Source organism: Pseudoliparis swirei, chromosome 11, assembly GCF_029220125.1.
Source record: "Pseudoliparis swirei isolate HS2019 ecotype Mariana Trench chromosome 11, NWPU_hadal_v1, whole genome shotgun sequence".
Classification (NCBI taxonomy): domain Eukaryota; kingdom Metazoa; phylum Chordata; class Actinopteri; order Perciformes; family Liparidae; genus Pseudoliparis; species Pseudoliparis swirei.
The window spans coordinates 14,189,111-14,216,792 of NC_079398.1; the positions used below are offsets into that span (position 1 = coordinate 14,189,111).

Genomic DNA, 27,682 nt, shown 5'->3' on the forward strand with positions numbered 1-27,682 from the left:
ATCAAGTCTTCATCCTCCTGCTCCCTGCACACACTCATACAGATCACTGGTGGGCACACTTCACATAGGAAAGGACATTTTACATTTAAAAAAAAGAGAAATGACAAGGGCTTCAAATTAATGTCCGCTCAAACCACAACATCGATTCCCAAAAGAGACATTTTACTTCATGATTATGGACTTTACAATGAGCTCTGAATTTGAACTTAATGTGTTGCATAAAATCTGCTTTAGAGACGAATGAAATGAAATGAAAACAATGGAAAGAAGGCTCACCTTAACTTTGGCAGAATATCAAGTAACTGGAGCCCTGCAAGAGCATCAGAACACTCAAGTATCAGTATATTAAGAACATTTTTCTCCAGAATATCACCCATCCCTCCACATATGTTAGTTTTGAGGAAATTGTCCGGACGTCACAGGTGAGCAATCACATAGGAGGAGTGGCCATGCAAATGGCTGATTGGTCCAAGGTGGTGGGTGTCATTTTGATGTGTTTTTTCCATACGGCCTATATAGCTGCTGCATCTCTAACATGGGTCAAACTATCTTGACAGCGGTGATCTTCCGGCAGAGCTAACTCAGTGCTTAACGCCTCTTAGAAAAAAGCTCCTGTGTTCAGTCCAAGGTTCTTAACCCTGTTGTCCAGTTTATGCCGGGACCGACTCCACAGGACGTAACAAGAATAATCCACGACAGAAGAATGGATGGATGGAGAGGGCGTTCAACTCAAAAGACATCATTACATATCACATTAGGTCAGTGTGATTTAATCAGCGCAAGAGTGATGACACGTTCTCTCATAGAAATATTTGATAGTCACTGTTCGTGTTGTAAAATGCACGATCACACAACGCTTCATACACTTGAGGTTTGCTGAGTTCTCAGGTGTTTTGTGAGTGAGAATAAGGCCATTCGACCTATTCTTCGACCGTGTTAGTGACAGACATGTTTGTGAGAGAGCTTTCCCATCTGCAGTCCCTCTCAGCCCAGAGAGGAGACACTGTTGCAGCGTGACCGTACTCACGGTGGGACTCCGGACTCCCAAGTCATTGTTAAATAGCAGCCGCACGGAGAACCTACCGATGAACTGCTTTCTCATCTTATCTCTCTGCCTGAGGTCATCTCTCCCGAAGATGAGGGCGTTGATGACACTGAGGAGTGTAACCATGTAAGGGACGTTGTCTGTGGCCTGCAGCTCATTCATGATCACACTGAAGCGATACTGCTGCGTCTTCACTCCCTGAAGGGGAAATCAAAGTCAGTGTAAGTCATCAACATCATGAAGGAGCAGTCCAATTCCACAGGGTCACATTGTGTGTGCATGCAACCCACCACTAGAGGGCATCGTGAGGGCACTTATCATTCAGAGAGTCATGTGAGGTCAATCCCACAACAGCTCCACTTTCCGAATAACTAAATTAACAAATGAATGATCTTCTACATCGTCTTGCCTTGTAGTGTTCCAGGGCATCCAGTGCCAGCCGATATCCGTCTCCAGAGAACACGCTGAGGGCGGCGAGAAGCTCAAACACCTGCTTCTTCACCATGGTGTTGGAAGTGTCCAAAGCTGCGGAGCATCATGATCACACACATCAGTACAGGTCCAGCGCTCATATTTTCCATCAGTTTCTCTGAAAGCAAAAGCCGCCCGTCTCTACTCATGCCCCTTTGTGTGTGGACTCAGGCAAGATGCTTTGTTTAACAACCCCACTTGAACTTTGCCCTCTGAGGATGATGCGTTGCACTGAAGATAAACCTGTGTTTGTTTGTTTGTGTGTGTGTGTGTAGGTGAAGAAATCCAGTATTCACTCACTGTGATACACACTTTTTAGGAATTCCAACCCTTACAGATTTATCTCTTTACATAACGAGTACATATCTGGAAAATGCAGCTGTGCAGTGAGTCATGTAGTGTTACGATTTATATCATTGCAAATGTTACATAATATATATTTTAATATATATATAATAAATTCAGTACCAAGGCCACCCTTTCCATGTGTGGGCTATGCTGAGACGTACTCAAAAGAACACCATATGGAGAAATGAGTGCGGTAGATGTGATGATTTTTCCAAAAATAAAAGGTATGGTCAACCTTGGGAGAGTTTGCGAATGTATCCCTCGTTGTCGATGATGAAGTGGATCCCGGCAGAGGAGTTCATGACAGCCCTGACGCAGCTGACACACGTGAGCTGCAGAAGGGCGTCGGCGATGCGAGCGCATCCCCGCCCCGACAGTCGGTCCAGGGCCTCCAGGAGGAGATCCAACCCACTCAGCTCCAGGAACTGGACCATCCAGATCTGGTCGCTGCCCTCCAGGCGACGCTTCAGCCCCGAGTAGTTGACCACAGTGGGGATCTGCAGCAGCCTGATGCACAGCTCCGGGTCAGCACTCTCCAGGTTGGCCTCCTGCTGGGTGTCAGAGTCCTGCGAGGAGCCAAGGCTACCTTTGACAGACGCCCACTTATCTTTCCCATCTGAGTTTCCTGACATGATGGCTGAGGAGGACAGAAGGGAAACGATCAGTTTGTTTTTTATGTGCAGTTGACAGGAGACAACTTTCAGCTATAATTTTTCTGAAAAAGAATTCTGCTGGTTCCGTCTGTTGGGGACGATATCCAAGGATTTTGTCCAGTATGCCGCGTTGTCGGGCGGAAGCAGGCCAAAATAAGGCCCTCCCAGACAGGAAAGCAGAATAGGAAATGATAACTGCACTTTTGTCGATTAAAAGATGTCAGCAGTTCCACTCCCGACACGCTCTGCCAAACATTCCATTCTAATCCTGCGTGAAAGAGAAAAGTCTGGTTGTCAGCTTGTCGAAATTCTCTGGAAACGAACCCGGCGCACCGCAGTCTGGGCAGAGTGTATTGCAATTCGTGTACACACAGGTTCCTTCTCTGCTGTAACTTCAGAGCACAGTCCCCTCTTTGAACAACCTGCCTCGCCCACAAGTTTCTGGAAACGATCCTCTGCTATGTCACAAAGACGTTCTCACGATCTCATCAAATCAACAGAATAGGAGCTCGGGCCAAAAATGGGGGAAATGTTCTGCACAAGTCTAAAATTACTTTCTGCCAGTGTTGAAGTTGTTATATTAGGTGGTCCAGAATTAAAGGACAAGCGTGAGTGGTCCGTCTGTCTCCTGTTGTTGATTTCACACTTGGCAAATATAAGATATACAGACGAGGCACTGAGGGATGAGCAAGAACAAACACATTGCTCGGTGGAAGGAACATTCAGAGAGCCAATCTGGAAGGACTTATGGCTTTAAGAAGTCTTCTATTTTACCATCCAGATATAAGACGAGGCCCGACTCAGAAATCCTGCTTTTTTAAATTTGCTGCATAAATGTAATTCAAAAATGTGTTCGGAGCTCAGTGAATTTACACAGCTAAATTGTATTTGTGACTTGTGTCTTTTCAAAAGGTAATTTGCAGAAGTAATGACTTGCGACAAATCGGCTCAATTGGTTTTCTATTCACTCGGCAGATTCAAGGTAAAATGAGGCTTTTTTCTCTCTCTTCTTTTCTCACATAATCTGGCAAGGCATTTGTCAGCTGTGACTGCAGGTTTGTCGTCCGGCTGCCAGTGTGAGAGTGTTACCGTGGCAGCAAGCAGACAGACAATGGTGTTTAACAACAGGCCTCTCAATACCCTTCAAAGGGCTCTCTGTGTTCGGCGGCCACAAAATGGATGGATGGCTCCCGGCCCCGTGTCAGGCAAACAGGGAGTTGTGGCCAGAAAACCAGTTCAACACTTTCTGCTTCTCGGGTACATTTGGAGTTCATGTTCAGAGTGAGGAGCACAAGTTGCGATGAGCCGAACACTCGGGAAGCCACCGAGAATGTTGTTGAACGGACTCACGTCCTGCAAAGCCACTTGAAGGGAAACGGCGTGCGTACAAACACGGTCTGCAGCGAGGGAACTTTTCACACGGAAGGAAAGGACTTCCCCTGGACAGGAAACGCGGCTCCAGATAAACAGCTCACGCTCTTCTTTTGAAAAAACTTCCATTTTCGTTCCTATGGACGATGACTCAAGAACGAGTTATCTCTGAGCAAACATCTGGGAAGACACTTTTGTTTGTGCAATCTATTTGTCCTCAAATATAATAAACTTTCAGTCGCCGACCTTGTCTGCCAAGTCTCCCACATGTTCCACTAAGAGCCGGCTGATTCACGGCGCTCTGGACAAACCCACTCATCTGTCCTCTCGTTCCACCGCCCACGCAGCAGCCCACTGCTCCTGTACAGCATCCACACCTCAGGAAATGCAGAAACACGTACGCCGATTTACTTCCTCGCAGACATATGCAAAGCCTGCTGGCCTGATTAATTTCTGTTGCTACAGATGATGTGCGAGATTCATCAATAACACATGAGTAAATGCAATAATAGCTTTAGTGGGAATACATATCACGGGGCAGTTTAAACGTGTATTTCTGACTGATTTATTCCAACATAGAACATCTGGGAGTCATTTCCCTGACTTCCGAACCGTCTCTCTTTCACTCGGCTATTTCAGGGAGTGACCGAAATGCCTGCAAAGTCTACAAGCACAGTGTGGAGTTCAAATGTATCTTTTTTTAGTTGTAGTTTCTTCTATTCACAGACTCTGCCGACTCCTATATACCGCAGATTGGTTAAACACCTGCAGGTTGACAAATAAATGGCCAGAGACGACCCATATGTGGTCCAACACACAGCCTCAAAACTGGAATACTCAGTTCGAGTGGATTCTGGGCAACACAGCTGTTTTCCTCACTACCGTCTTCCTCACCTCTTCCTCTTCGTTCCGTCCGAGGAAAGATGGATCGACAATCTTGTCAGACCAAAATACAAATACCAGTGTGCCAAACTGCATTAACTGCATTATGTGCATTGGTCCATGATGATACAAAAGGGACCGAAGGAGCAGCATGAACGGTGCAACATCATCACTTTGAGCTGCAATATATTGCCCCACATATAAGAGGCATAACGGGACCGTATCACATCACTGACAGCAGACAACCAACCGTAACGGTTAAAATGACTCTCACGCTGCACGTGCACATCCTAATGCCTCGGCGCGTCGTTATAGATCACCTATAAAATGACTATGACACCTTACCTGCTTTTATCACATGAATATGAAGACACTTGAAGAGCCGCGTCCTGTGATGTGGTGTCAAACCATGCGGCGCTTTGCAGTCATCCGGACATTTTAATCGGACACAAAATGAATGTGCATGGAGCCCAGGAGATTTCGTCACTGTGTGGTATGCGGATGGCAACGTTTTAAAAACGTTACGTTGCCGCTGAGTTTTCGTTCACTTGAGAGGCGGACAGCGTCAAGACGATCAGCGTTACATTGCTGCGATCTGACATCCGGTCGAGACCATCAGAATAAAACACGTGTTAAGAGTGGCTGCGTGTATATTAATATATTTAATATTAAAATGTTCACGCGGTTCTGTTGTAACGAGGTTAGCTGACGTTGCCCCATTAACCCTAAGCAAGTTAAGCGAGCTCCAAAAGTAACTTAGCGCGAAGATAAATTAACCTAAATTAACCTAACATAGCTATACGTTGACACGTTATATGTTAGCGAGGCTTAACGCTCAGATTAGCGTTAGTCGATTGTGCCTCTTATGCGCTATTTTAAAGCAAGAAGTAAAATAAAGCACTTAATTAAAAAAGAATAGTTTTCAATTAACCTAAGTTGGCTTTACATAAACCGAGTCCACAAAAAAATAAGACATGTTCTTGTTAAATTTGCCACTTTAACATCGAGCGGTTACATAAAAATACAACACATTAGCGTCGCTAACTAATTTAGCTAGCGTTAACTAAACTAACGTTACATTACTTGAGCAGTAAACTAATCACAGAAACAAATGATTAAATACGAACAAACAAAAAGTACATTATAAATGGTGTAACGTTACCTATATTAATTAAGAGTCCAACCAAGCTATTTGGATGCCAGTAGCTAGTAGCCGGGTCACCGTTAGGGGAGATTCAACTGAAAATAACGGCTGGAAATGTTTTTTCCCCTCCATTCCATCCTCCAAACCGCTTGAATAGGTTCTGGGTCGCGAGCCAATCCCAGCCGACATTGGGCGAAGGCCGGGTCCACCCTGGACAGTACTGCGGTGGAGCCGCCGCTTGAAATGTAATGCACCTCTATTCATAGTGTTACGGTACGGAGGCTTGTACGGCACAAAAGCACGGAGATGCACCTTCATTTAAGCAATGCTTTCTCCAATGTGATATAACAAGTGAAAAACAACATTAATTCGGACAATATATTAAATAATATTATAATAACATATGAAGTTTCACTACGGTACGTTTTTTTAATTCAAAGTCAAGTCAAATTCAATGATTATGTTCACAATATTATAACTGTTCCTAAAGCAGATCTTAAAAGGGTGTTATTCTATTTCCACCGGATTTTTATTCATGAGGTCTCCTGCTATGTTCATGTCTATTTTATTTAGATTTTACTGAACAGCTTTTGTGAAAATTAAAGGCAAAGTCTGCTCAAATGAAATACTGATATTAATAATATCCTCATATTTAAACATGTACAAAAGCGGATCCTTAAAATGTTATAACCATTTAAGGATCTGCTTTATAACAGTTCTAACATTTTGAAATTCTGAATATCATAATTGAATTTGAGCTGACTTTCAATTATAAACAGTACAGTAGTGTAACTTCATATGTTATTATCATATTATTTAATATAATCTCCAAACTAATGTTGTTTTTGACTTGTTGACTAGAGTCCGATTAGACTACGGTGCATGTATTTTGACTGTGGGAGGGAGCTTGACAACACGGAGGGAACCCACGCTTTTAATTTGTTTGATTGCATACTCAATAAAAAGGTTTTCTAGAGACAGTGTTTTATTTTAGAGGCAGAATTGACTAACTTCCGGACTTGGTGTGCCTGCCGTTTTCTGGCTTGATGCTGATTGGCAGAATTCATCCAGTGGTTGTGTGGGCCCTCCTCCCGTGCCCCCATCCCCTCACACTGGATTTGACCTCATGCGGACAGTCCCTGCGGGAGGGAAATTAACCCTTGTTAACCCAGTCAACGATTCTTGACAGCACACGATGCACGTCACAGTAACAAAGAAGCGCTCTTTCCTTTTGAATGAATGCAGTTTTGTTTGGGAATGGCAGATACAATGTTCAACCCACAGGGTCTTTGAGTCTGCCTGCACTGAAACATGCTCCAATATTTTTAGCCACATAGCCTAACATTAGACTCACATTTATCTACGACCTAGACCCGGACCCCTCCTTTCTTTTACTGAAATTGCACGTCCTTATTTCAAACTAAATCCCAAATGGTCCATTGAATTATTAACATTAGAATCCAGGATCCAGACCATAATCTGGAGACACACAGACAGGGTGTCGATGGTTTGTTTACATGGCTCCAGGGGTTTAGAAATGTAAACAATTTCCCACAAAGCCCATTTGTATCCACTTCTATAGATATAGGTTATAAGAGAGTCTAAACTATTATGTCAAATTTAAAGTACCACCAGTGCATGGAGATAATAATCCAGAAATCTTGGACTTGGGAGTCAAAATGTGCCTTTTAAACTAAATGTTCCTGTGACTAAAAACACAAAAGTTCATAAAATGAATAACTATGGTTATGGTTTAACATGAATAAGCTTTTTGAGTGTCTCTTATCACTGATTTGTATGCATGTGATTAAGCAAAGTACAAATATCTCCAAGAAGAGACTCGTTCCGTATCCGAATTACACAAACACCACTTTCAGAATGGCAAAAGTGACTTTGATTTGGATCTAGATCATTTGTTGATGATTTGTTGTCACTCCCCTTGTGGCTCGAGGCAATTGGGCAGCCTCAGAGAAAAGCAGCTATGGTAAATGTATTGTTATGCTCATCTGAGCCAATGTGCCGGCCCCATAAGGTATTTTGTTTATCTCAAGGAAATGGGGTTTTCATCAGAGAGACCACAGAGGAATCAGCAGCAATTCCTGGGTTACACCATTAAAATAATATACAGGATTATGCATTCTCAGCTAAAATGGAGCAAAATAAATTCTATCTCTTGTTTAGCTAGATTATGAAGTCCAGTTGGAAACAAGCTCCCAAAACTTAAAAGTCAAAAGTCAACATTATTTTAATTTACATGTGTATAAATGTATACACATTTAAGTGTTTTTTATTTGTAGTTCAAACTCCTAATTTACTAGTCCTGTTGTAAACCTTTTACCATACAGACCTCGGTATAGGATTCAGTTGTCTAAAGTTTCCTGTAACAGGCTTATTAAAGTGCTCAATAGAAGTCTGTGACACAGCTCTATTACCCTGAGAGAAGGCAACCTTTTTGAATAGCCTCTGGGAACAGCTTGCAAATAACATGGAGCTTTGCCATAATCTTTCATTTATTATATTTGAGAAAAACAGAGCTGTCGAATGACACGTCAGGGCATGTTCCTAATCCTGCATCACTATCGTGATCCAAAGTGTTAACAGAGGTGTGTTATTACTAAGCCACACAACAACAGCCCCATAAAAAACAAAAACAGTTCACCCTTCTTTTGGACGTGTCATCGCTTCTAAACCCATTCTATCCCAAGGACCCTCATGTAAGATGATAGGTATTTCTTGGATGAAAATGTCCAGCTGGTTGATGCTGTGCATTGAGTGTGATGCCAGTGGTGGGAAAGTGTTACTGTTGATCCTCTGGTGCAAGCACCCCTCAAGAGTTAAGAACATGGATCCTATGGACATAGCTGACGAGCTGAAATAATGCCCAAAACGCCCTAATCATAACTTCAAAAATATATAGCTACAACTAAAACAAATTATTAACATGAAATTGTTTAGTAAAATCAGACTGTTGGAGCTATTTAATTTGACTTTTGTATTTAGGTTTTATTGTAAAGTAATATTGATTATTTATTGCTTATTTAGGTTATGTTTTGATATGTTAGTTGTTTCTTATGATAGTTGTAATTTAGTTTAATATATTTAGTTGTAGGTTCACTGATGGGTAACACTGGGCACCTGTGGTTATACTGTATGTAGAGGTGGATAGGCACAGGACCAGCATGCACCAGGGTGGCCAATGGTTTTTTACCACAGCACGGAGAGGAAATGTCAATATTTTGTTTGTTCTTTTTTTGTTGGTTTAAATAAATTCTCAGAATACTAACAGGCGGAAATGGACAGTACTTTCTTTTGCATGCGTCAACACCAAAACCCACGGTCCATCAGTGGCGATTTGATTTATGTTTTTGTTTGATTTCGGACGACAAATGGCCACTACACAGACTATATTAGTATTCAAGTATAAACAAAGGTGGAGCCCAGCTGCCCAATTATAATAAAGGTGTAAACAAAGGTGTGCACTTTAATAATGAATCCTGTAAAACCTGATTGATCCATCACAAGGATATGAGCTGATATTGACTTGCATAATAATTGGTCTTTACATAGTCAGATTGCCAATCACTAAATGTAGTACAAAAAATACTGGAAATTAGGTAATTTTTAGAGACAGTGTTGCTGTTACATAATGTGTCCACCAGAGAGTACTCTGTAACAATCACAACAAGATATATTTAGCACAAGTTATTATCATTATTCTACTATAAAATGTCACAACTCTTTCCAGAGCAAACAAGTACGCATTGAGCATGTGTTTACGTGAAAAAAACAATAGAGACCAATACACTCTTTTTTACTCCCAATCATGAATATGTGTAACTGCCTTAAACACCAAAGCATCATAATCCTGTGGAAACAATGTGCAGGTTATTTTTGCATTCACCCAACAGCAGAGCGGAACAACGGAACAAAACTACATTTCCCAGTGTGCCTTGCGCTCCTCAGTTGAAGGGTCGAAGACGTGAAACGCATGCACGCTGCCTGTACCGGGAAAAACAACAACAAACTGCAGAATTAGCCAAACGTTTACATTGCGTTCACATTTCTTTTTATTCTGTCTTGGTATCGTCACTCGTTCTCTGCAGACAATGTCTGGAAAGGCTAAAGATATCCTGAAGATGGATCTGTATGGTCTACTCGACGTTGAAAGCACTGCTACATCGAAAGAGGTGTGTAAATGAGCTAGCGGTTAAGCTAGTTAGCTAGATATAAAGTCGTTATTGTAGAGGCGCGTGGCAGACTGGAGGACTCTGTTGGAGCAGACAGTCTACCGGACCGTTTGCTAAGTAAAGGTTAAATGTCACAATAGTTGTGTTTGCACCAGGAGAGACTGTGGCATGTTTCACTTTCAGGCTATATTAGCTTGCTATCATGGAGCTTGTAACTGTGTGTATGTGTGTGTGTCTCGTAAAGCTCGTGCATGTCAACTAGACAGAGTCTTTTCTGTGACGAGAAAATGCCAGCACAGGCAAAAGAGGACTGACATTCGAGGTCCAGTAAATTAGACACATGCAGCAAAAGGCATGAACACCGGTTAATGGCTGAATCGCAGAGGTGTGGTACATCCGAGAGGCCACAAGGTGGCGCTGCTGCATCAGATTAGTCTTCTATGAGAATTGCATGAAATGCATTTGGTGATTGTGAATTTAAATTCAAGGGCTGCAACCAATTTTCATCATCAAATACCCTGCGAGCTATTCCCCCCCAAATAATGAAATAGTTTGGTTTATGAAATGTTAAATTAAGTATGCATTTTAATGTCGTCAAATTGCTGGTTTTTAAAGCCAGAAATATGGAGGATTTGGCATTTCTCCGAATTTTCCTTTTGACCAAACGATTGATTAATAGAAGAATGATGTAAGCTCTAATAAATTGACAAAAGTATTAATGCTAAATTCATTCATGTTTTTAAGTACGGTATGTTTATATAAAACTAAACAAACACATCAGATCACAATTATATCTGATGAGGCCTGGAAAATGCGTCATACTATGGGCAACCTATCTCTACAAATCAGGTATGCTCACCTCTCCACAGGACAACAATTTTTTTCCCTGCGTGACTTTTCAATCAACTAATCTGTATTTCATTTACCAGTCCAAAGTGGTTTATTATAATGTTCTGAATCCTGCCTCTCCCCTAAGACCCCCTCTCATCACAGTTTCCAGCATCTAGAATCCACAAGCCCAATGGGAAATTACAATTGTGGCCAAAATTGAGGGAAGAATGTAATTTCTTAATTGGATTTCAAAGTCCTCTCCTCCCAGGAGGATTATCCTGGAGGAAGTCAGCGGTTATGGCTCGGGTACAATTGAGACTCCAAAATGCAGAAAGCTGGTTCTGTGTGGTCTGTTGATGTTTGAGAGCGATAGCGAGTGTTTGTTTGTGTGTGTGTGTGTGTGTGTGCGTGTGCCGAGTCAAATCATCAAGTGTGTGTCGATAGATGTCATCAGATTGGCTACTTATCCCAGTTATTTTACCCGCTGCTCCGCCACCACTATCAGGCACGTTGTTTAGGGGCAGAAGCGCATCCCACAGCCCGCTCATGTGGGCTCGGCCACAGCTTGTAAAACGTTGTCTTGACGTAGGAGATTTACGTTCTGCATCTCCTGGTTCCATTTAGCATCCCTTTCTCTTATCACTGCTGCTGACCTCCTTGTGAGCCTGGCTGGCTGATGCCTGCTGGAGGAACCGGCATGTCAGAGTCTCTGATTTAATGACTATGGATGACTTGGGTTCACTTTCTCCGTGTGCTGATGCTATCCCCCATTTAAAGAGTCCCTCTCATGCATATCCGCTGGACTTGGGTAATGATTGCTAAATGTGTGTAGTGTACCTACCACAGATGGCTTGGTGAGACGATGGTAACAGCCAAGACCACACAAAATGCATTGTGGTTTGTTCAGCTTCTTACATCGTCGTGGACCTGACATGTTGCAGTGTATACAGTAACTATATATACCTGGATATCTTCTTTAAGGGTCTGCTTGGTCAGGGTAGGTATGTTTTTTTATTGCGTCACGAGTGATGCAGCCTGGAATCAGCCGATTTATTACCTTCGCATTGAAAATGCGGAAGGTTATGTTTTGATCGCCGTGTATTTATTTATTTGTATGCGTGTTACTCGCATAACTCAAAAAGTATTAAACCGAATCCCATGAAATTGGATGGGATGATTGGTTATTATCCGGGGACCATTTGGTTTGATTTTGGGATCGATCGGGTCAAAGGTCAAGGTCAAGGTCATGAAAAGGTAAACATCTTCTTTTTACCATAGCGCGGTCAATTTTTATCCAATTGGCATGCAACTAATGCCAAAATGTTCATAATTCAATGCCCAATCTTGTGTAATGCGAAGGTATGCGCTCTACCGAGTGCCCGTTCTAGTTCTCAATGCATTGATCTGTGATACACAGATCTACAAACACATGGAAAGTCCATCCCCGTGTCTCACTGCTTTTCTTCATCACATCCAATTCTTCTTATTACTTGTGGTCACATCATCTTTGCCCTGTCTTCGCTCCTCTTCCTTTTCCCTGCTGTGCCTATTATCATTTCCCTCCAGCTGATAACGTCGTGTAAATAGCAGAGCATTGTCCTTAAGGAGGATGGGCCCACGACAGATCAGGCGGCTAATCAGCCACACGGACTAGGGGCTGTGCTGAGGCTGCACTGGGCCCAGTTTGTCAACTATAATTGGCACCAAAGATTGGCGTAATGAGGACAAGATGTGGGCATGCAGTTAAGACTGTGGCAGGCACGGATCACGCGGGTACAGAGAGTCTGTGTTTCACTTGGCACTAAACATGAGGCTACTGTCGGCCTGCTGCTGTATGATCAGTCTGCCCTTGATTTCTTGGCTCCTCCTGGGCACTGATGTGTGGGAAAGAGTCGACATTTATGCAATTTGGTTTGTCTGGAGACCAGAAAAATGGCACGTGACGATCTTAAATTGTTTGAATTGAAAGAGATAGATGACATAATATAATCAAATATAAACATTAATGCTCATATTAGTGGGCAATGGGCAGCATCGAGGTTGAGCCTAGGTGTTCCTGTGGTTTACTCTTTGCACGGTCTTACTCATAATTGATTCAGGTGACCTTTTAGGAACCCTGAAAGGTCATGGAGAAGTGCACAAAAATAACTAGAATGGGCACTCAGTAGAGCGCATACCTTCGCATATCACAAGATTGGGTATTGACTTTTGAACATTTTGGCATTAGTTGCATGCCAATTGGATAAAATTGACCGCGCTATGGTAAAAAGAAGATTTTGACCTTTTCATGACATTGACCTTGACCTTTGAACCGATCGATCCCAAAATCTAATCAAATTGTTCCCTGGATAATAACCAATCATCCCACCAAGTTTCATTCAATTCGGTTTAATACTTTTTGAGTTATGCGAGTCGTAATACGTAGTAGTCGTAACACGCATACAAATAAATAAATACACGGCGATCAAAACAACCTTCCGCATTTTCAATGCGAAGGTAATAACGACGGTAATTGAATAATCCTGTAGGAAGATGCCACTCGATCTGAGCCCTCTTATCCACACATGTGCTCGCCTCTTCAACAGTCGGCCCGCTTTGGATGCTAGTTTGTAGGACCAGAGGGCTTCCAGCATCAATTAAGGCTAGCGTGTTACGGCCTTGATGGAAGTAATCATGTATTATTTAACAAAACGGCACCGGAGGCTCAGGGGACACGAGACGCATTGTGACGGATGCGAGAGGGAGGAGAATGGAAAAGTAAGGTGGAGGAGATGGAGAGAAAAGGAGGTTGGATAATTAACTGGAATGAAGAAATGTATGCGTTAGATCTTTGAGTGAGCTGAACTCGGCAAGACAAAGGTGACGACGTGCGACCTCGCTGTTCTCCCCTAGAATAGCATCAACGATGAGGTTGTACTTGTCAACTTGTCGATGTTTGTCCTGACCGTGTCAAACATCTGGCTGTCTTTCCAGCAGATGTGGAGATGTGTTTATTTCATCTGCCGGCTTCAGGTGATGATGAACATGAGAAGTAGAGTTTGTGTGAACTGAGGACGCAGCAGTAGCTCTTAAAGGACTACAGCTGGGACCCTTTATTTTAAATTTGCAAAGCGGTGAAGTTAGTGTCATTAATTTATTTTGTACCCTTTTCACCTTCGCATTGAAAATGCGGAAGGTAATGTTTTGATCACGTGTATTTATTTATTTATTTATTTATTTATTTGTATGCGTGTTATTCGCATAAGTAAAAAAGTATTAAACCGAATCGCATGAAATTTGGTGGGATGATTGGTTATTATCCGGGGACCATTTAATTAGATTTTGGGATTGATCGGGTCAAAGGTCAAAGGTCAAGGTCATGAAAAAGGTCAAAATCTTCTTGAATCGCATGAAATTTGGTGGGATGATTGGTTATTATCCGGGGACCATTTGATTAGATTTTGGGATCGATCGGGTCAAAGGTCATGGTCAAGGTCATGAAAAGGTCAACTTCTTCTTTTTACCATAGCGCGATCAATTTATATCCAATAGGCATGCAAATAATGCCAAAATGTTCATAATTCAATGCCCAATCTTGTGATATGCGAAGGTATGCGCTCTACCGAGTGCCCATTCTAGTTAAACTTTGCTTTAATTTATGACAGTAAGCACCTTCCAACTTGCTCTATTGTTGTGGGAGGTATTGTAGTGCACACATTTTGTATCAATATGCCCTTTAACTGCATTACCACACTGACACAGAAAGAATGCAGACTTGTCCACATTGGTGAATCTTTTATTAGAATTGAACGTGTTGAAGTTTATGGACATTAATTGCTTTTTCGAGTGTTAGTAAAAAAAAAAATGCCTGAACTCTATAGCCTGAATTTGGAAATGGTGAGCAAATAAATGTACTTAAAATTATCGTCAAAGAACTAAAACTGTCGAACACCCCTTCAAAGCAGACTCTCTTTTTCTGTGTGTGGTCAAAGCTCTGACCTCTTGCAACAGTTATCACAACCAACCCGTTACTCCGAACGCAATGGCTTTCATATCCGCCTTTCTTACCCTCCCGTTTGAACATGCAGCTTGATTTTTCATTTACTTTCTTGTACTTAGTTCACCAAAAGTCTTTGGAGAAATGTGGACAAAGACACCAGAGTATGATGGAGAGCACAGCGAGAAGACGAGGGAGAAGGAGACAAAGAGGCTAAAAGGGGGAAGCATGCCAAGGCCAACAGTGAGCACACTCTCTGTGTTTGGCCCCCGTCCACAGCCCCATGTGTCGGTTGTGATCTGGAGGCAGGCTCAGTGTGCCAAGCAGCAAGACGAATAATCTCTGTGATTTTTAGTCACTCTAAGCCCTCTAAATGAACCACGTTCTCATTTACTGGAACTACAATAATACGAAAAACTCGATGTTGACCACGAGAGAGAAGAAAGGACTTGTAACATTTCGGAGCTATACAAGCCACGTAAGCCCCTGAAGGTTCACGTCTTAGTTCTCGTTCCATGGACAATAGGCGTCCGGCCTCATGTGCCCAAGTTGACTGTCTTGGAGACTCACTGGAGTTGCTCTCAAAGGGAAAACATTCACATCGTTGGTATGGCTGATTGAGACGGGTGAGAGAGTGTCTGTCAGTGGATGCGTGTGTGCGTGCTTGTGTCCGAGCTCGGATGTATGGCGGATGTGTTTTTAGCATGCGATGCGTATGAGCGTGTGTTTTTTTAATTTTTATGTTGTCTTCATGGAGAGTTTTCCTGCTCCCCTTCTTTCTCCAGATGAGCAGAGATCTAATGAAAAGCACCGTGTCATTAACTGGTCCCCAGAAGGACCGATGAATGGTGGACATTCCAAGCAGTGACCTAGAGTAAAAAATAATAAAAAAATCAGCAAAAAGTAAAACCTCATATGACATTACAATACTCAAAAGTATTGTTTAGTTTTTACACTTTGGTTCTCTGAACCCCCCCCAAAAGATTTGGCCACCTGCCTAAGATATTAAGTGCAGCCTTCTCAGATGTGTTATGGACAATGGCACTCTGTTTGTGCATGTTATTATAATTTTTTTTTAGTTTGACTGAGGCTGCAACTCAGGACACATTCATCTTGCACACTGGCAATGGGCCTGAGAATAGTTTGGAACTCTGGGGCGGGTAATTTACTTCAGTTTGTGCCGAGGTGGTTAGAGTCCATTAACATGTCAAAAGGACACGAAGCAGAGGATCAGCTCAGGTGTTGATCTGATCCACACAACACAATCCATATATACATGTAAATGCGGACCACATTTCACCTACAGATCTTTCATGTCAGACTGTTATCCTTTGTGCATCATTTTTTATTCAGACTTTGGTTTTCTGGGCCGAGGACGACGGGATAAAGATAATTGGTATTGATCGTCAGAATCCATCACATGGCCAAGATCTGTGTTTAAGTGGAGGATTCGTTCTCTTTGGGTCCTAATCAACATTTTCCACTTTCCCTAACTCCTAGATCAAGAAAGCGTATCGACAGAAAGCCTTGATGTGCCATCCAGACAAGAACCCAGACAACCCAAAAGCACGTGAGTGAGCCCGTTTGTGTGATACTTTGTGTATGTCTATCTTCACCGTCTCTCCATTCTGAGCCACTGACCTCTCTCAGTCTTCCAGTAGAACTGGAACAAGATTTATTATTCGGTTGCGTAATTTCTGCATTGTTTTCTGAAGAATTCGCGTTAATCGTCTGATCGAGAGGCCATCGAGCTCCAAACCCCAAAATGAACGCTTGAGAGTAGCGCTCTCAGCAAGTTGTAGCCTGCCAGACGGCCGAGCCACACAACTTTGTAGGAAGTCTAACCAGCGCCTGTCTCCCCTGCTGGCTTTCTAGCAGACAGGACCGGCCAAACACCAGCAGCAGCCCCACCGTCACCGCCAGCCTTTCCACACTCTCTCCGTTGTTGGCTCGAGTCCTTCTGCGGCCTGTCGCCAACCAGCATGTCAACAATTAGAGCAGGAAATCCCAATGTAGCTTTTTTTGTCAGGGGGGTAAAAAAAAAAAAAAAGACACCCTGGACCAAATACTGGTCATGAGGCATGTTTTCAAGTGAGGTTTATGTGGTTTCTGGATTGTTCAGACAATTCCTGATTATTTCAAGAAGAAAAAAACTGGGAAATAGGTTTGGTTTGGTGGGTTGAGAGGGATAATGTAGAAGCAGGGGGTCGGTTTCCCTGAAATGTAAAATAAGTGGTTTGGAAGGCCTCAACACTTGAACCCGCACATGGATCGACTCTTCCTCTATCGCACGAGAGCAGAGCAAGCCTCAGGATTTGCTGCTCCTCAGGGGCAGGTTGTATGCATGTTAGAGGTGACTTGAGGGTCATCGGTCCTCACTGACTGAAGACGTCTCCTCACTTTCCTCAACCCCCCCATGTTGTGACACTCTCAGCTGCCTCGTGGACATGGCAGGTCCCCCCCAGTTGGATTTCATTCCAGCCCATTATATGCGGGTCGGTAACCTGAGTGCCCCCGCTGGCAGCGTGATCTCCAGAGCCTCCTGTTAGTGAGCACTGCCAGTCCCCACAGGGAGTAACAGTATCGGTCCGTTCGGCCTCCCATCAGTGAATGATTAAGCCCGTCGAGAATAAAGCAGTAGTGTGGCGGTTGTACGAGGAAGACTGTGAGTGTGTGTGATTGCGGCGGCGGCCCCTCAAGGTGCTCTAATGGAAGATAAATGGAGAGGCCGCAGGTCTGTGTCATTGGAGATAACAGTTTTTGTGATACTCGCTGCGCCCTATTAACTTAACAATGTCTCAGTTTGTTTCAGCCCCGTGTCGAATCGTCCTCTTGAAGATATTATGCTGAGCACATCATGGATCATTTGGCATAAGCCCCCTCTTGATGCAATGTTCTCTTTACTTACTTACCGCCATATCGCCTTAATTTGTATCCCTCCTGTATAACAATTGACAGTTAATTGTAGCCGCTCTCATCCATGTGTAAAAACATTGGTTCCTGATGCAAAAAGAAAAAAAAGGTTTTCTGCGTGCTGAATGTTCATTGTTTTCACTTCTTTTTCTAGTGGATCTCTTCTACCAGTTGTCCCAGGCTCTCGAGGTGTTAACTGATGCTGCTGCCAAGGTAAGGCCACAGATGCCCCTCAACAAGCCCGAACCGCTGATACCGAGAGACTTGATTCATCCTGGTGTCTAATGCTGTTTTCAGGCTGCCTATGACAAGATCTGCTATGCCAAGAAACAAGCAGAGGAAAGAACCAGGAAGCTAGATGATAAGAGAAAGAAAGTTAAGCTTGGTGAGTCCCACTCAGATTCAATTGTATTGTCATTGTACAGAGTACTGAGACAATGACATGTATTGAGCATCTGACCAGAGTGCAAAAGAGAAGCAGTAATAAAGTGCAATGCAGTATGGTGAATAAATACAATGTCGGACAATATAAATAATATAAACATATAAACAATATAAACTGATATATACATACGTGCAAACTTGTCACTTTTCGGTGAAATTCACCGTTTTGAAATCAAAATAGGTCATGTGATGTGGTGCTCTTCGCATTAAAACATCTTTGATGGGACGTGTCGAGTCTCGGCCAATCAGCGTCAAGATGTCGACATCGGTTAGGGGGTTCGGGTTAGCTTGAATGTCAGCCCGCTACATCTGCTGCTGTCACGCTGCACGGTGTATCGACACTAACAAAGTACCCGTACGTTAAACACAATATGATTTAGCATATTTTTTGAATCAATACTTCATTAAAAGAGCGATCAGAGCGCACGCGCTGCTCCGTGTCAAGCTGTCTGCACGCATTGCGCTGCGCAGCGCTCACAGCGAGTGGCGTCAAGTGGCGGAGCTTTTGAGACTTAAAGTCTTCAGCTTTAAAAAAAAAGAAGAAAAAGATGATTCCAGAAGTGAAATGTTTCAGTTCTTTGTCTCCAAGGCAGACAGTCTGTAAAGTTATGTAACTCTACAGCTGTTCATCCTGATGAACTCTGTATCATCTGGTCAGATACTGACTAAAGGCCTCATAGTGTATAATCAATGCTATGATGGGACCATGTAGTTTCATTAATATCTGGCTGTATTAATACTAATATTACTGCCATTTGTTAAGTGTTGAAAAATTGGTAAAAAGTGAACCATACAGATGTTTTATTTATTACTATTATAGAAAAATTTACCAGTATCGTATTTATGGTATCATATTGTTTTTATGGTATTGTATCGAATTCTGGTCTCATGATATTTCTGGCAGGTATCGTATAGAAGTTATAATGTTAATGACAGCCAGGTAGAGGCAGAACAGACTCAGGGAACAGAGTCATGGCTCAGCAGAGCTCACGAGTCCTTGTTGTTCAGGCCAAAGAAAGGGAAGTTGGTTTATGAATGACTTTAACCATATGATATATAATGACAACGCATATTTTTTATTACTATCATTATATCATTAATACTATTTCTACTTTATACATTTTGTTGTAAAACTACCAAAGTTCAGCTAAAAATATTATTAGATTAATCAATTAGTTGCTAAAGAGAAGAAAAAAAAGAAACAAATTATTGATAATAATTTCACTTTAAATAATAATAAAAAAACATTTTATGGTTCCAGCTTCTTAAATTTGAAGATGTGCTACTTTTCGATTTTTTCTAATTTGAATGATTTTTAAATAGTGTTATACTTGTGTTCGCCAGTAGGGGGCAGTAGCGGGTTTTCTCATGACTGGTGCTGTAATTCTTGTCTTAAACAAACAAGTTAGACCAGCGTAACACAGACAGTGACGCAGCTGTTGATGCGAGTCTCTTGTTGTTTACAGGTGAGAAACATACATTAGCACCATATATATATTATTGTTATGTTCGCTCGCTTTTATATTTTGACAGTTATTAACTGTAGAAGTTAAAGTGAAGACAGTTAATTAAGGCTAGCGGATGTTAATCGCGCGCTAGCGTTTTAGCACCATTGTACAATGTCTGCTGGCCTGAGAATTACATTGTTCCATGAACGATTAGATAGTTACATGTTGTGTCCCGTGACGGATATAAACAGTAGTATGCACACACATAAGTACATATATACATACACAACATGTACATGCATATAAAGTTTAAACAGGTTTCCTGGTGGAAGTCACTTCTTGCAGAGCTGCCAACTTTTCAAAAAACCTTGGAGTGAGTTTTTTTCGGGGGTGACCAAAATGTTGCCGCGCACGCAGCCACACACGTTGATGGCTCAAATATCAGGAAATTTGAATTAATGTGGCGTTGTACCCATGTTGTACTCTGCATTCTGGCCTGGCAAAGGTCTTTTACGAGGCATCTTTGCTACCTTAAAGAATTAAAATGTTTTTTTAATAACTCTACTCTCATTTACAAAAACATGCCTAATTCTATTGCACAAATGTCCTGTCTTTATGTTAAATTCTTTATAATACATTTTACTTGTTCAAAGTGCTGCAAATAAAGTGATACATGCTATGTGGGCAGCCTTAACAAACAATGCTCTGATGTTTTGAGCATGCAGTATACCAAGAGGTTAACAAGGTGCTCTCCTGCTGCTCCTTATGACAGCTGAGTTTACATCACCACAAAATCACACGCACAAACACAACGATTTATTTCAAGATTTAAAGTTTATGAGAGTGAGAACTTAATCGAACCACATATCATTAACAGGGCTCTTAAGTTTTGAAGACAGGCAAGAGTGACATATCTATCCAGGATGCTTTATTTTCATTGGTTGCTGGATTAAATCCTACCCAGATCAGGCATGAGAATCCCTCACCTTTCAGCGAAATTCGCCGTTTTGAAACCAAAATAGGTGACTTACGTGAATCGTGTAGATCCGAAGAGTTTTTGTTTTGGGGTAGGGGGGGGGGGTCAATTGGCCGGCCGGCGTTTATGAGATTGGAGTGGGACACAGAGAAAATGTGGAGTGGTGCTCTTCGCAATAAAACATCTTTGATGGGACGTGTCGCGTCTCGACCAATCAGCGTCAAGATTTCTTCAGCGTTTGGTGGTTTAGGTTAGCTTGAATGTTAGTCCGCTACATCTGCTGCTGTCACGATGCACAGTATAGCGATACTAACAAAGTACCCATACGTTAAGAGCGATGTGATTTAGCATATTTTTAGTATCGATACTTCATTAAAAGAGCGATCAGAGCGCACGCGCTGCTCCGTGTCAAGCTCTGCGCAGCGCTCACAGCGAGAGGCGTTAAGTGGCGGAATTTTCGGCTTTAAAAATAAAAATAAAAAAAGATGCCAGAAGTGAAATGTTTATGTTCAGTGTGTAAAGTTCTGTAACTCTACAGCTGCTCATCCTGATGAACTCGGTATCATCTGGTCAGATACAGACTAACTGCTTCATAGTGTATAATCAATGCTATAATGGGACCATGTAGTTTCATTAATATCTTGCTGTAGGCCAATACTAATATCACTGCCATTTGTTAAGTGTTGAAAAAGTTGGTAAAAAGTGAACCATACAGATATTTTATTTATTACTATTATAGATAAATATACCAGTATCGTATTTATGGTATACTGTTTTTATGGTAATGTATCAGTATCATGATATTTATGGCAGGTATGGTATAGAAGATTGTGACAACCAGGTAGAGGCAGAACAGACTCAAGGAACAGACTCCAGGAACAGACTCAAGGCTCAGCAGAGCACAAGACTTAAAGACTTGTTCACGCCAACAACAACAAAAGGAAGTTGGTTCATGAATGACCATATTATACACAATATTACTATTATTATAGGGCCCGATCACTGACTTGGTGTCAGAATGGAGGATTTATAGATTATCATACAACGTCCAACATCGATGTTCCTGGAAGTCATCCCCCCCCCCCCCCGCCTATCCGTCTCACTTTTTTCACCCCTGACCCGTTTTCATGCCTGCAGATACAACAGATACGTTCTTTTCTGTAGCCCATTTCTTTTTTTTATTGGCTGATAAGTGGCTCCTCACAGCAGAACTCCAGGGGAGCGCTTGATTCCTCCACGGTGAGGGCAGCGCGGCCAGCTCATGTTTGCGTGCTGCGGCACATTAAAACATTAAATAGCCGATAGTTTTTTCAGCGTGAGAAATACGATGTGTGGCGGGAGTGCGTGACGTAAGACCGAAATGCGTGACTGTCACGCTCAATGCGTGACACGAGAGCCCTGCATTAACACACCGTAGTCTCTGCTCGTTGTGTCTGTTTGAAAATCTTCTGTTGCTGACTTCGGGACTCTTTGGGGTAAATAGGATGTCTATGCAGCGAATAGGTTTATAGATGCGCTCCTTAGCGCCATCTATCGTCGCAGAGTTTGAAAAGAAACCAATGCGCCTCGGCCCAAAATCAGAATTTCTTTTGCCGTGAGAAATTGGTTGTGTGGCGTGAGCGTGTGAAAACATGCAAAAGCGTGTGTCACACGGTGAAACCGTGAGAGTTGGTAGCTCTGCTTCTTGTCAGTGCCTTCGATCTCCGTGACCTTGTCCGTCACCATGGAAACATTGTCACATGACATGTAAGTACTCTGGTTCTGTGCTGTGACGTCACTAGCGACTAGTGACGTCACAGCACAGAACCAGAGTCTGTATATAGAAGTGATTTCCAGCAGGAATTCAGTGTGTGAATCTCACAGAAACCCCTCCACCCCTTCTCCATTCAGCCACTTCCCGGGGTGGGGGCCTCTGATGGGATATCACAGACCCACAGGGTGGGTGGGAAGGTTTATTATATATTATATATTATTGGTTATTGGATAAGGAACAAAAGGAATTAATTTCTTACATAATTTAGAAATGAAAGAAATTAAAAAAGTGTTCAAGTGCACACATTTCAGGAAGTTACTTTATTTGTAAAATAGTGTAACGTGGGACTTGTTAACCTGTGTGATTGTTGCTCAAGTGGGCCGTAGAGATTTCTCTGAATGGGCCTCGCTCCTATTCACACCTGGGCCCATGCAAAATAAATATTACTGAATATTTCAAGGTGTGGCGGCCATATATATATATATATATATATACATATATACAAACATCTATTATATTCTTATTAGAAGGGTTTGTGGGCACTGACTTAGTCAGAGCAGAGGACCCCCACCCCGTTGTCACCTTTCTCACCCCTCATGAGTTTGCAGGTATGTATATACAGTCTATATATATATATATATATATATATATATATGTAAAAACTTATATTTATATATATATATATTTATATATATATATATGTAAAAAACTCCGACAGCATTTCAAGGCTCTTGATTTGATTTCTCATGATACTGCAATTTTTCGATTGTGATTCTAAAAGGTTTTATTAAATCAGTTTTTTGTCATACATGTTTCAGGTTTAACGCGACACTATATATTTTTTACAGCAGAAAATTATACAAATAATCAATTTGTTTTACACAGTTTTGTCTGTTCTCACACGTGATTTTGCGCGTGTGTGTGTGTGTTGCTCTGACAGACTTGGAGAGCAGAGAGCAACAAGCGGAAGCTCAATGGCAGGATGAGGTGCAAATCACTAGAACACTTGAAGAAGAGGTAAGAGAATTTATAGAAACCATATGAGGGATGATAACGCACCGAACATTGCCTGGGGCAGATGTCCAGAATTAAGAACGCATATGTCACTGTACGACAGGTATTACAGTGCATCCAGGAAACTCTGAAGCACACCCAGGTGTTTCTATTCTCTGTTTTCGTTAAATACTCCCTTCTGATTGAAATCTTTCGAAGACTTGGGTCAGGAACAAAGGCTGTATCTGAGAGGCTATTTTTTCACTGCCATATCACAATTATCAGAAAACCCATGAGGTGATATTGCATGACTTGGTGCACTTTGTTCAGAAATCCGATAATAAATAAAAATGGTGTAAACACTTCCAAGGTGAGTCATGTTTGTGCTTAATGTGCTAAATGCACATAAATATGTAGCCATGTGCCTTGGGGGAAGGAGGTAGACAGTAGGTGGCACTGTTCCATTTTCTTTCTCATCTCAAGGGGCCTTAACTGAAGAAATAATATTGTCTGCACAATCTCCTGGAAACACAGAATAGCAGACAGGGCCTTAGAATGGGAGACTCGTATAGGTGATGAATTACATCAGTGCTTAACAAATGAAAATCGATTCATAATTTAACAAGTGAATAACTAGTAACTAAAACTAATAAGTCTGTTTGAGCACATTTCAGTTTAGCATTTTTGTTTGTTCCTACCAGATAATCCGTTTGAGAGAGGAGGGATCCCGGCAGCTTGAGGAGGAGCAGAGGCTCATCAGAGAGCAGATCCAGAGAGAGAGAGAAGCGCCGCAGCAGCAAACAGGAGGCGGACGTATGTACACTTCCACGATTATTTCACCTAGCCCAGTCGAACCAGTTCAGTGCAGTCCTGTTCTGCTTGGATGAATCCAGTTTGATCCAGTGAAGTCCTATTACCATCCTGAAAACCTCAGCTGAGAGAAGTCACAGCAGTCACGAGGTTCCCTGTTGTTTGCCAAATATTATTCCCATAAAAATACAATAAAAATAACTGAATGTTCTTTTGAATTCATGTTTTGCACTCGATAAGGTCTATTTTAGTTTCTTGGCAGTAAATGTGGCATGGTAACAGAGCATTGCCAAGCACCACACATACACACACAAATACACACACACACACACACACATAGTTTTCCATCAAACTTTTAACCGCCTGATAATACTTTTGCTTTATATCTACACTGTCTCCATTTTCGTTCACATGAAAACAGACTTGTAAAATAAGGCTATAGAAGTGTGTGTATTTAGGGGAAGTACTGATTCTTGGCCCCGGACTTGGATCCATTTTTGTGGCCAGACAATTACTCATGCATAGTCAGCACGTCTTTTGAGTCTCCTCCACTTGCACGCAGTCAGGCCTCATCAGCCCTTCGCTCGATCAGTGCTCGCTCTGTTCTCGGGAGGCACTCGGTGGATCTTCAGACTTCACTCGGTGGCCTTACATTTACCATATGACAGACACGACTCGTTGTCCATCTGCTTGACTTGACTGCTTTTGTTTCCTCAACCAAACAATTGTTTCCTCGTCTTCTCACTTAACTATCTTATTCCCCTCATGTTTTTCTTTCAGATTCAGGAGCGGAGAGATGTTTCAAGAGCATTGTGACCCCAAAATTGAAGGTACGGCTTGCAACTATGGGCTTCTAGGCAGGGTACAAGACAGAGCAGTCCGGATGAGGCCTGCAGTTTATTGAGAGTAATGCAGGAAGATGGAAATCTGAATAAAAGTGCAGGCAGAACCTCAACATGGCTTTGGATAGAACCACAAACGCCGTCTCACCACAGAGCGCACAGGCTGTTCTAAAGCCTCTTCCTCCAGAGGAGGCCTGACGTCCTCAGGAGACCTGTAACTATGCCAACAGAGAGCTTATTATATTTCCTCCTGGAAACTGCGAAGCCTGTGCATATTAACGGAAACTGGGGACGTTAGCTAATGTGTTTCGACATTAAATCTGGTTTTAAAAACGGCGTATTCCCCCGACAACTGTGTATTCAGTTAGAAAAACAAACAGCAGCCGTGCAACTGACGTTATCATGGTTCACGTCAAAGGACACGCATTAGTGTATAGATCTATCTCGGAGACTTTTGGCTCTTTCCATGTTCACGATCGAAGCTTAAATTACCATGTTGTGCCAGGCTGATGTTCCAAGTGTTTAACAATGTCTCTCTCCCATAGCTCCAGTGGTTATGGTAATCTGTGTGTCATCACAGCCAAGGTTACTTGGCATAGTCTGCCTCCTCATTAGCGGAGCCTAATCAACTGTGTTTTAATGATTAGACACCACCATGCGCTGCTTTGATATTTTTTTTTATGTCCTCATGAGTAATAAATGCCTCCCATTTTTGTCTTCTTTCTCATTCTAGTTAAAGTGGAAGTGTAAAAAAGATGATGAGACGAATGGAGGCTACTCTCAAGGCATTCTGTTCACACTTCTACTAAAGGTACTCGTCCTAAAAATGTTACTTCCACAATGCTACAGCAAAGCAGGCCTTTAGAATTCCTGTCTTTTCACACTTAAGACCATTTTGGATTGAATAATATAATAAAATAATCCTTGAGCAAGACTGCTCTTCTTGCATGAATGTGATGAAGTATAAATGTTAATCGACTGAATTAATCAAACGCAGACATTCTCATCAGAGTATTCAATCTACGAATTGTTTCCCAATGTTCTGGAAAATCAATATTGAAGGATACATAACTATAACAAATACATAAATCGTATCGCACTATCATTAATTCCCTCTATTCTTGCCGTCCCAAAGCAGAGCGCTGCTGAAACAGACTTGCCTGCAGAGTCCGGCCATATTTGAGGTCTGCATGACATCACTGTAGATTGTTTTATTCATCCCCTTAACAAGGCCCATTAAGTTTTGTTGCAGTGAAAGTGCTGAGGGCAATGTTGTAGTGCCCTTTTAAAGCCATGCACGCCATGGTTTGTGCCTTTCCTACCAGGTGATTAAGCAGTGCCATGGGAGGTATTAGGAAATTTGCTCTTCTCATGCAACCCAGTACCACCTCATGCCGTCATGGGCTTTTTGGTGGGGTATAGGTTGGCCTGAAATGAGGATAGGGCAAGTGTGAGTGACGTGAATCTGGCCCGGAAAAAAGGTGTATGAATTGCTCCTTTGCACAAACTCAATATGGTTCCAGGCAGGAGGAATCATAAAGTGTTGTTCCTTTTTTATTATTATTCTGAAGCAAAGGGAATACATTTTAGTTAAATATTGTTTTTGATATGGCAAGCTGCAACAGTTCATGTTGGGAAATGTCTGGGAAAGCATGTGATGTGTTCACTTGTGCATACGGACGTGTGAAGACGTGTACTTTGGCCGCTTAAAATAAATCGTCGTGGAAAAAACATGTTAAAACGTTGACATTCTATGAAACGGAGACCTTTGAGAGTCTCTTTTGTCACGTTTGGCTATCCCCACAATGTCCTTCGTAGATATTGGCATTCCTGGACTTTCCGATTGCCAGAAAGCTACATTTTCACAGGATGAGATTCTCCAAGGCCGCGTCCATCCTCCTTTCTCACAAGCCCCTGCGTTAGGCGAGGAGAGGTTTCAGACAGGCCACAGTTCTAAATAATGAAAAAACACTGAGGAATAAAAAACAAAAAATAGAGATCAGGTTTTTGTCTCCCCTGCTTAGACTTGTTTCTCGTCTTCCTCCTCTTCTCTCCATCTCTTGGACAGAAATCCGGGAAAGTCTGAGATGCTCTTTGCTCCCTTTTTGTCCAACCTTTCCTCCCTCTTGTGATTTGTGGCAGGGAGTTCTAATTTCAGCTTTCATCCAAAAATATTGTTTATCAAATGCAATTGCACGAGGAATAGCCCTCATGATCACTCACTTTTGTACATTATGTTCATCGCAGTGTCCCGAACACACAAACACTCATTAAAGATTAGGTTTATTAACCAAACACATATTGAATCCTAACTTTGATTCCAGAAGTCTTTTGTATTCACCCGTGTTTTCAGTTCTTCGGTCTGCATATGCTCTGTGTTTTCATGCCTATGGGTTTCGCTGTGAAAGGAAATACTGAATGTTCTGCATCTCTCCTCTTTTCTTTTATTCTCCCCTTTCTTACCTCTAGTATGGGGATGTTTCGAATGTGATTGTATCGAGTAAGAAGAGAGGAAGCGCTGTGGTTGAATTTGCAACTGTGAGAGCAGCTGTAAGTACCCAACTGTTCCCCGGTCAGTGTCTTCATTCTGTTTGT

General features: G+C 42.1%; 2 protein-coding genes across 2 annotated transcripts in view; one reads left to right on the top strand and one right to left on the bottom strand.

Moving 5' to 3' along the window:
- Nucleotides 1-272: 272 nt before the first annotated feature.
- On the bottom strand, nucleotides 273-5,284 carry inf2 (inverted formin 2). Its single transcript, XM_056426278.1, has 5 exons — nucleotides 5,116-5,284; nucleotides 2,100-2,501; nucleotides 1,455-1,570; nucleotides 1,084-1,243; nucleotides 273-310 (listed from the first exon to the last, which is right to left on the bottom strand). Exons 2-5 carry the CDS (start codon nucleotides 2,494-2,496, stop codon nucleotides 273-275), a joined length of 711 nt encoding a protein of 236 aa, XP_056282253.1. The 5' UTR covers nucleotides 2,497-2,501; nucleotides 5,116-5,284.
- A 4,623-nt stretch (nucleotides 5,285-9,907) lies between these two features.
- The window catches only part of dnajc17 (DnaJ (Hsp40) homolog, subfamily C, member 17), a 35,281-nt gene continuing 17,506 nt past the window's right edge, over nucleotides 9,908-27,682 (top strand). The window contains exons 1-9 of the mRNA XM_056426068.1: nucleotides 9,908-10,101; nucleotides 16,409-16,478; nucleotides 17,976-18,034; nucleotides 18,119-18,206; nucleotides 23,383-23,459; nucleotides 24,137-24,248; nucleotides 25,026-25,075; nucleotides 25,821-25,898; nucleotides 27,557-27,637. Coding sequence (XP_056282043.1) covers nucleotides 10,021-10,101; nucleotides 16,409-16,478; nucleotides 17,976-18,034; nucleotides 18,119-18,206; nucleotides 23,383-23,459; nucleotides 24,137-24,248; nucleotides 25,026-25,075; nucleotides 25,821-25,898; nucleotides 27,557-27,637 — 696 coding nt within the window. The 5' untranslated portion in view covers nucleotides 9,908-10,020. The remainder of the gene's footprint in view (nucleotides 10,102-16,408; nucleotides 16,479-17,975; nucleotides 18,035-18,118; nucleotides 18,207-23,382; nucleotides 23,460-24,136; nucleotides 24,249-25,025; nucleotides 25,076-25,820; nucleotides 25,899-27,556; nucleotides 27,638-27,682) is intronic.

Bases quoted from the DNA above. Each gene is read 5' to 3' on its own strand.
- inf2 (XM_056426278.1), bottom strand. From the start codon at position 2,496: ATGTCAGGAAACTCAGATGGGAAAGATAAGTGGGCGTCTGTCAAAGGT. The intron at 1,571-2,099 runs GTTGACCATACC...GATGCTCCGCAG, and splicing joins CATTCGCAAACTCTCCCAAG to CTTTGGACACTTCCAACACC. The intron at 1,244-1,454 runs GCAAGACGATGT...TTTCCCCTTCAG, and splicing joins ATGCCCTGGAACACTACAAG to GGAGTGAAGACGCAGCAGTA.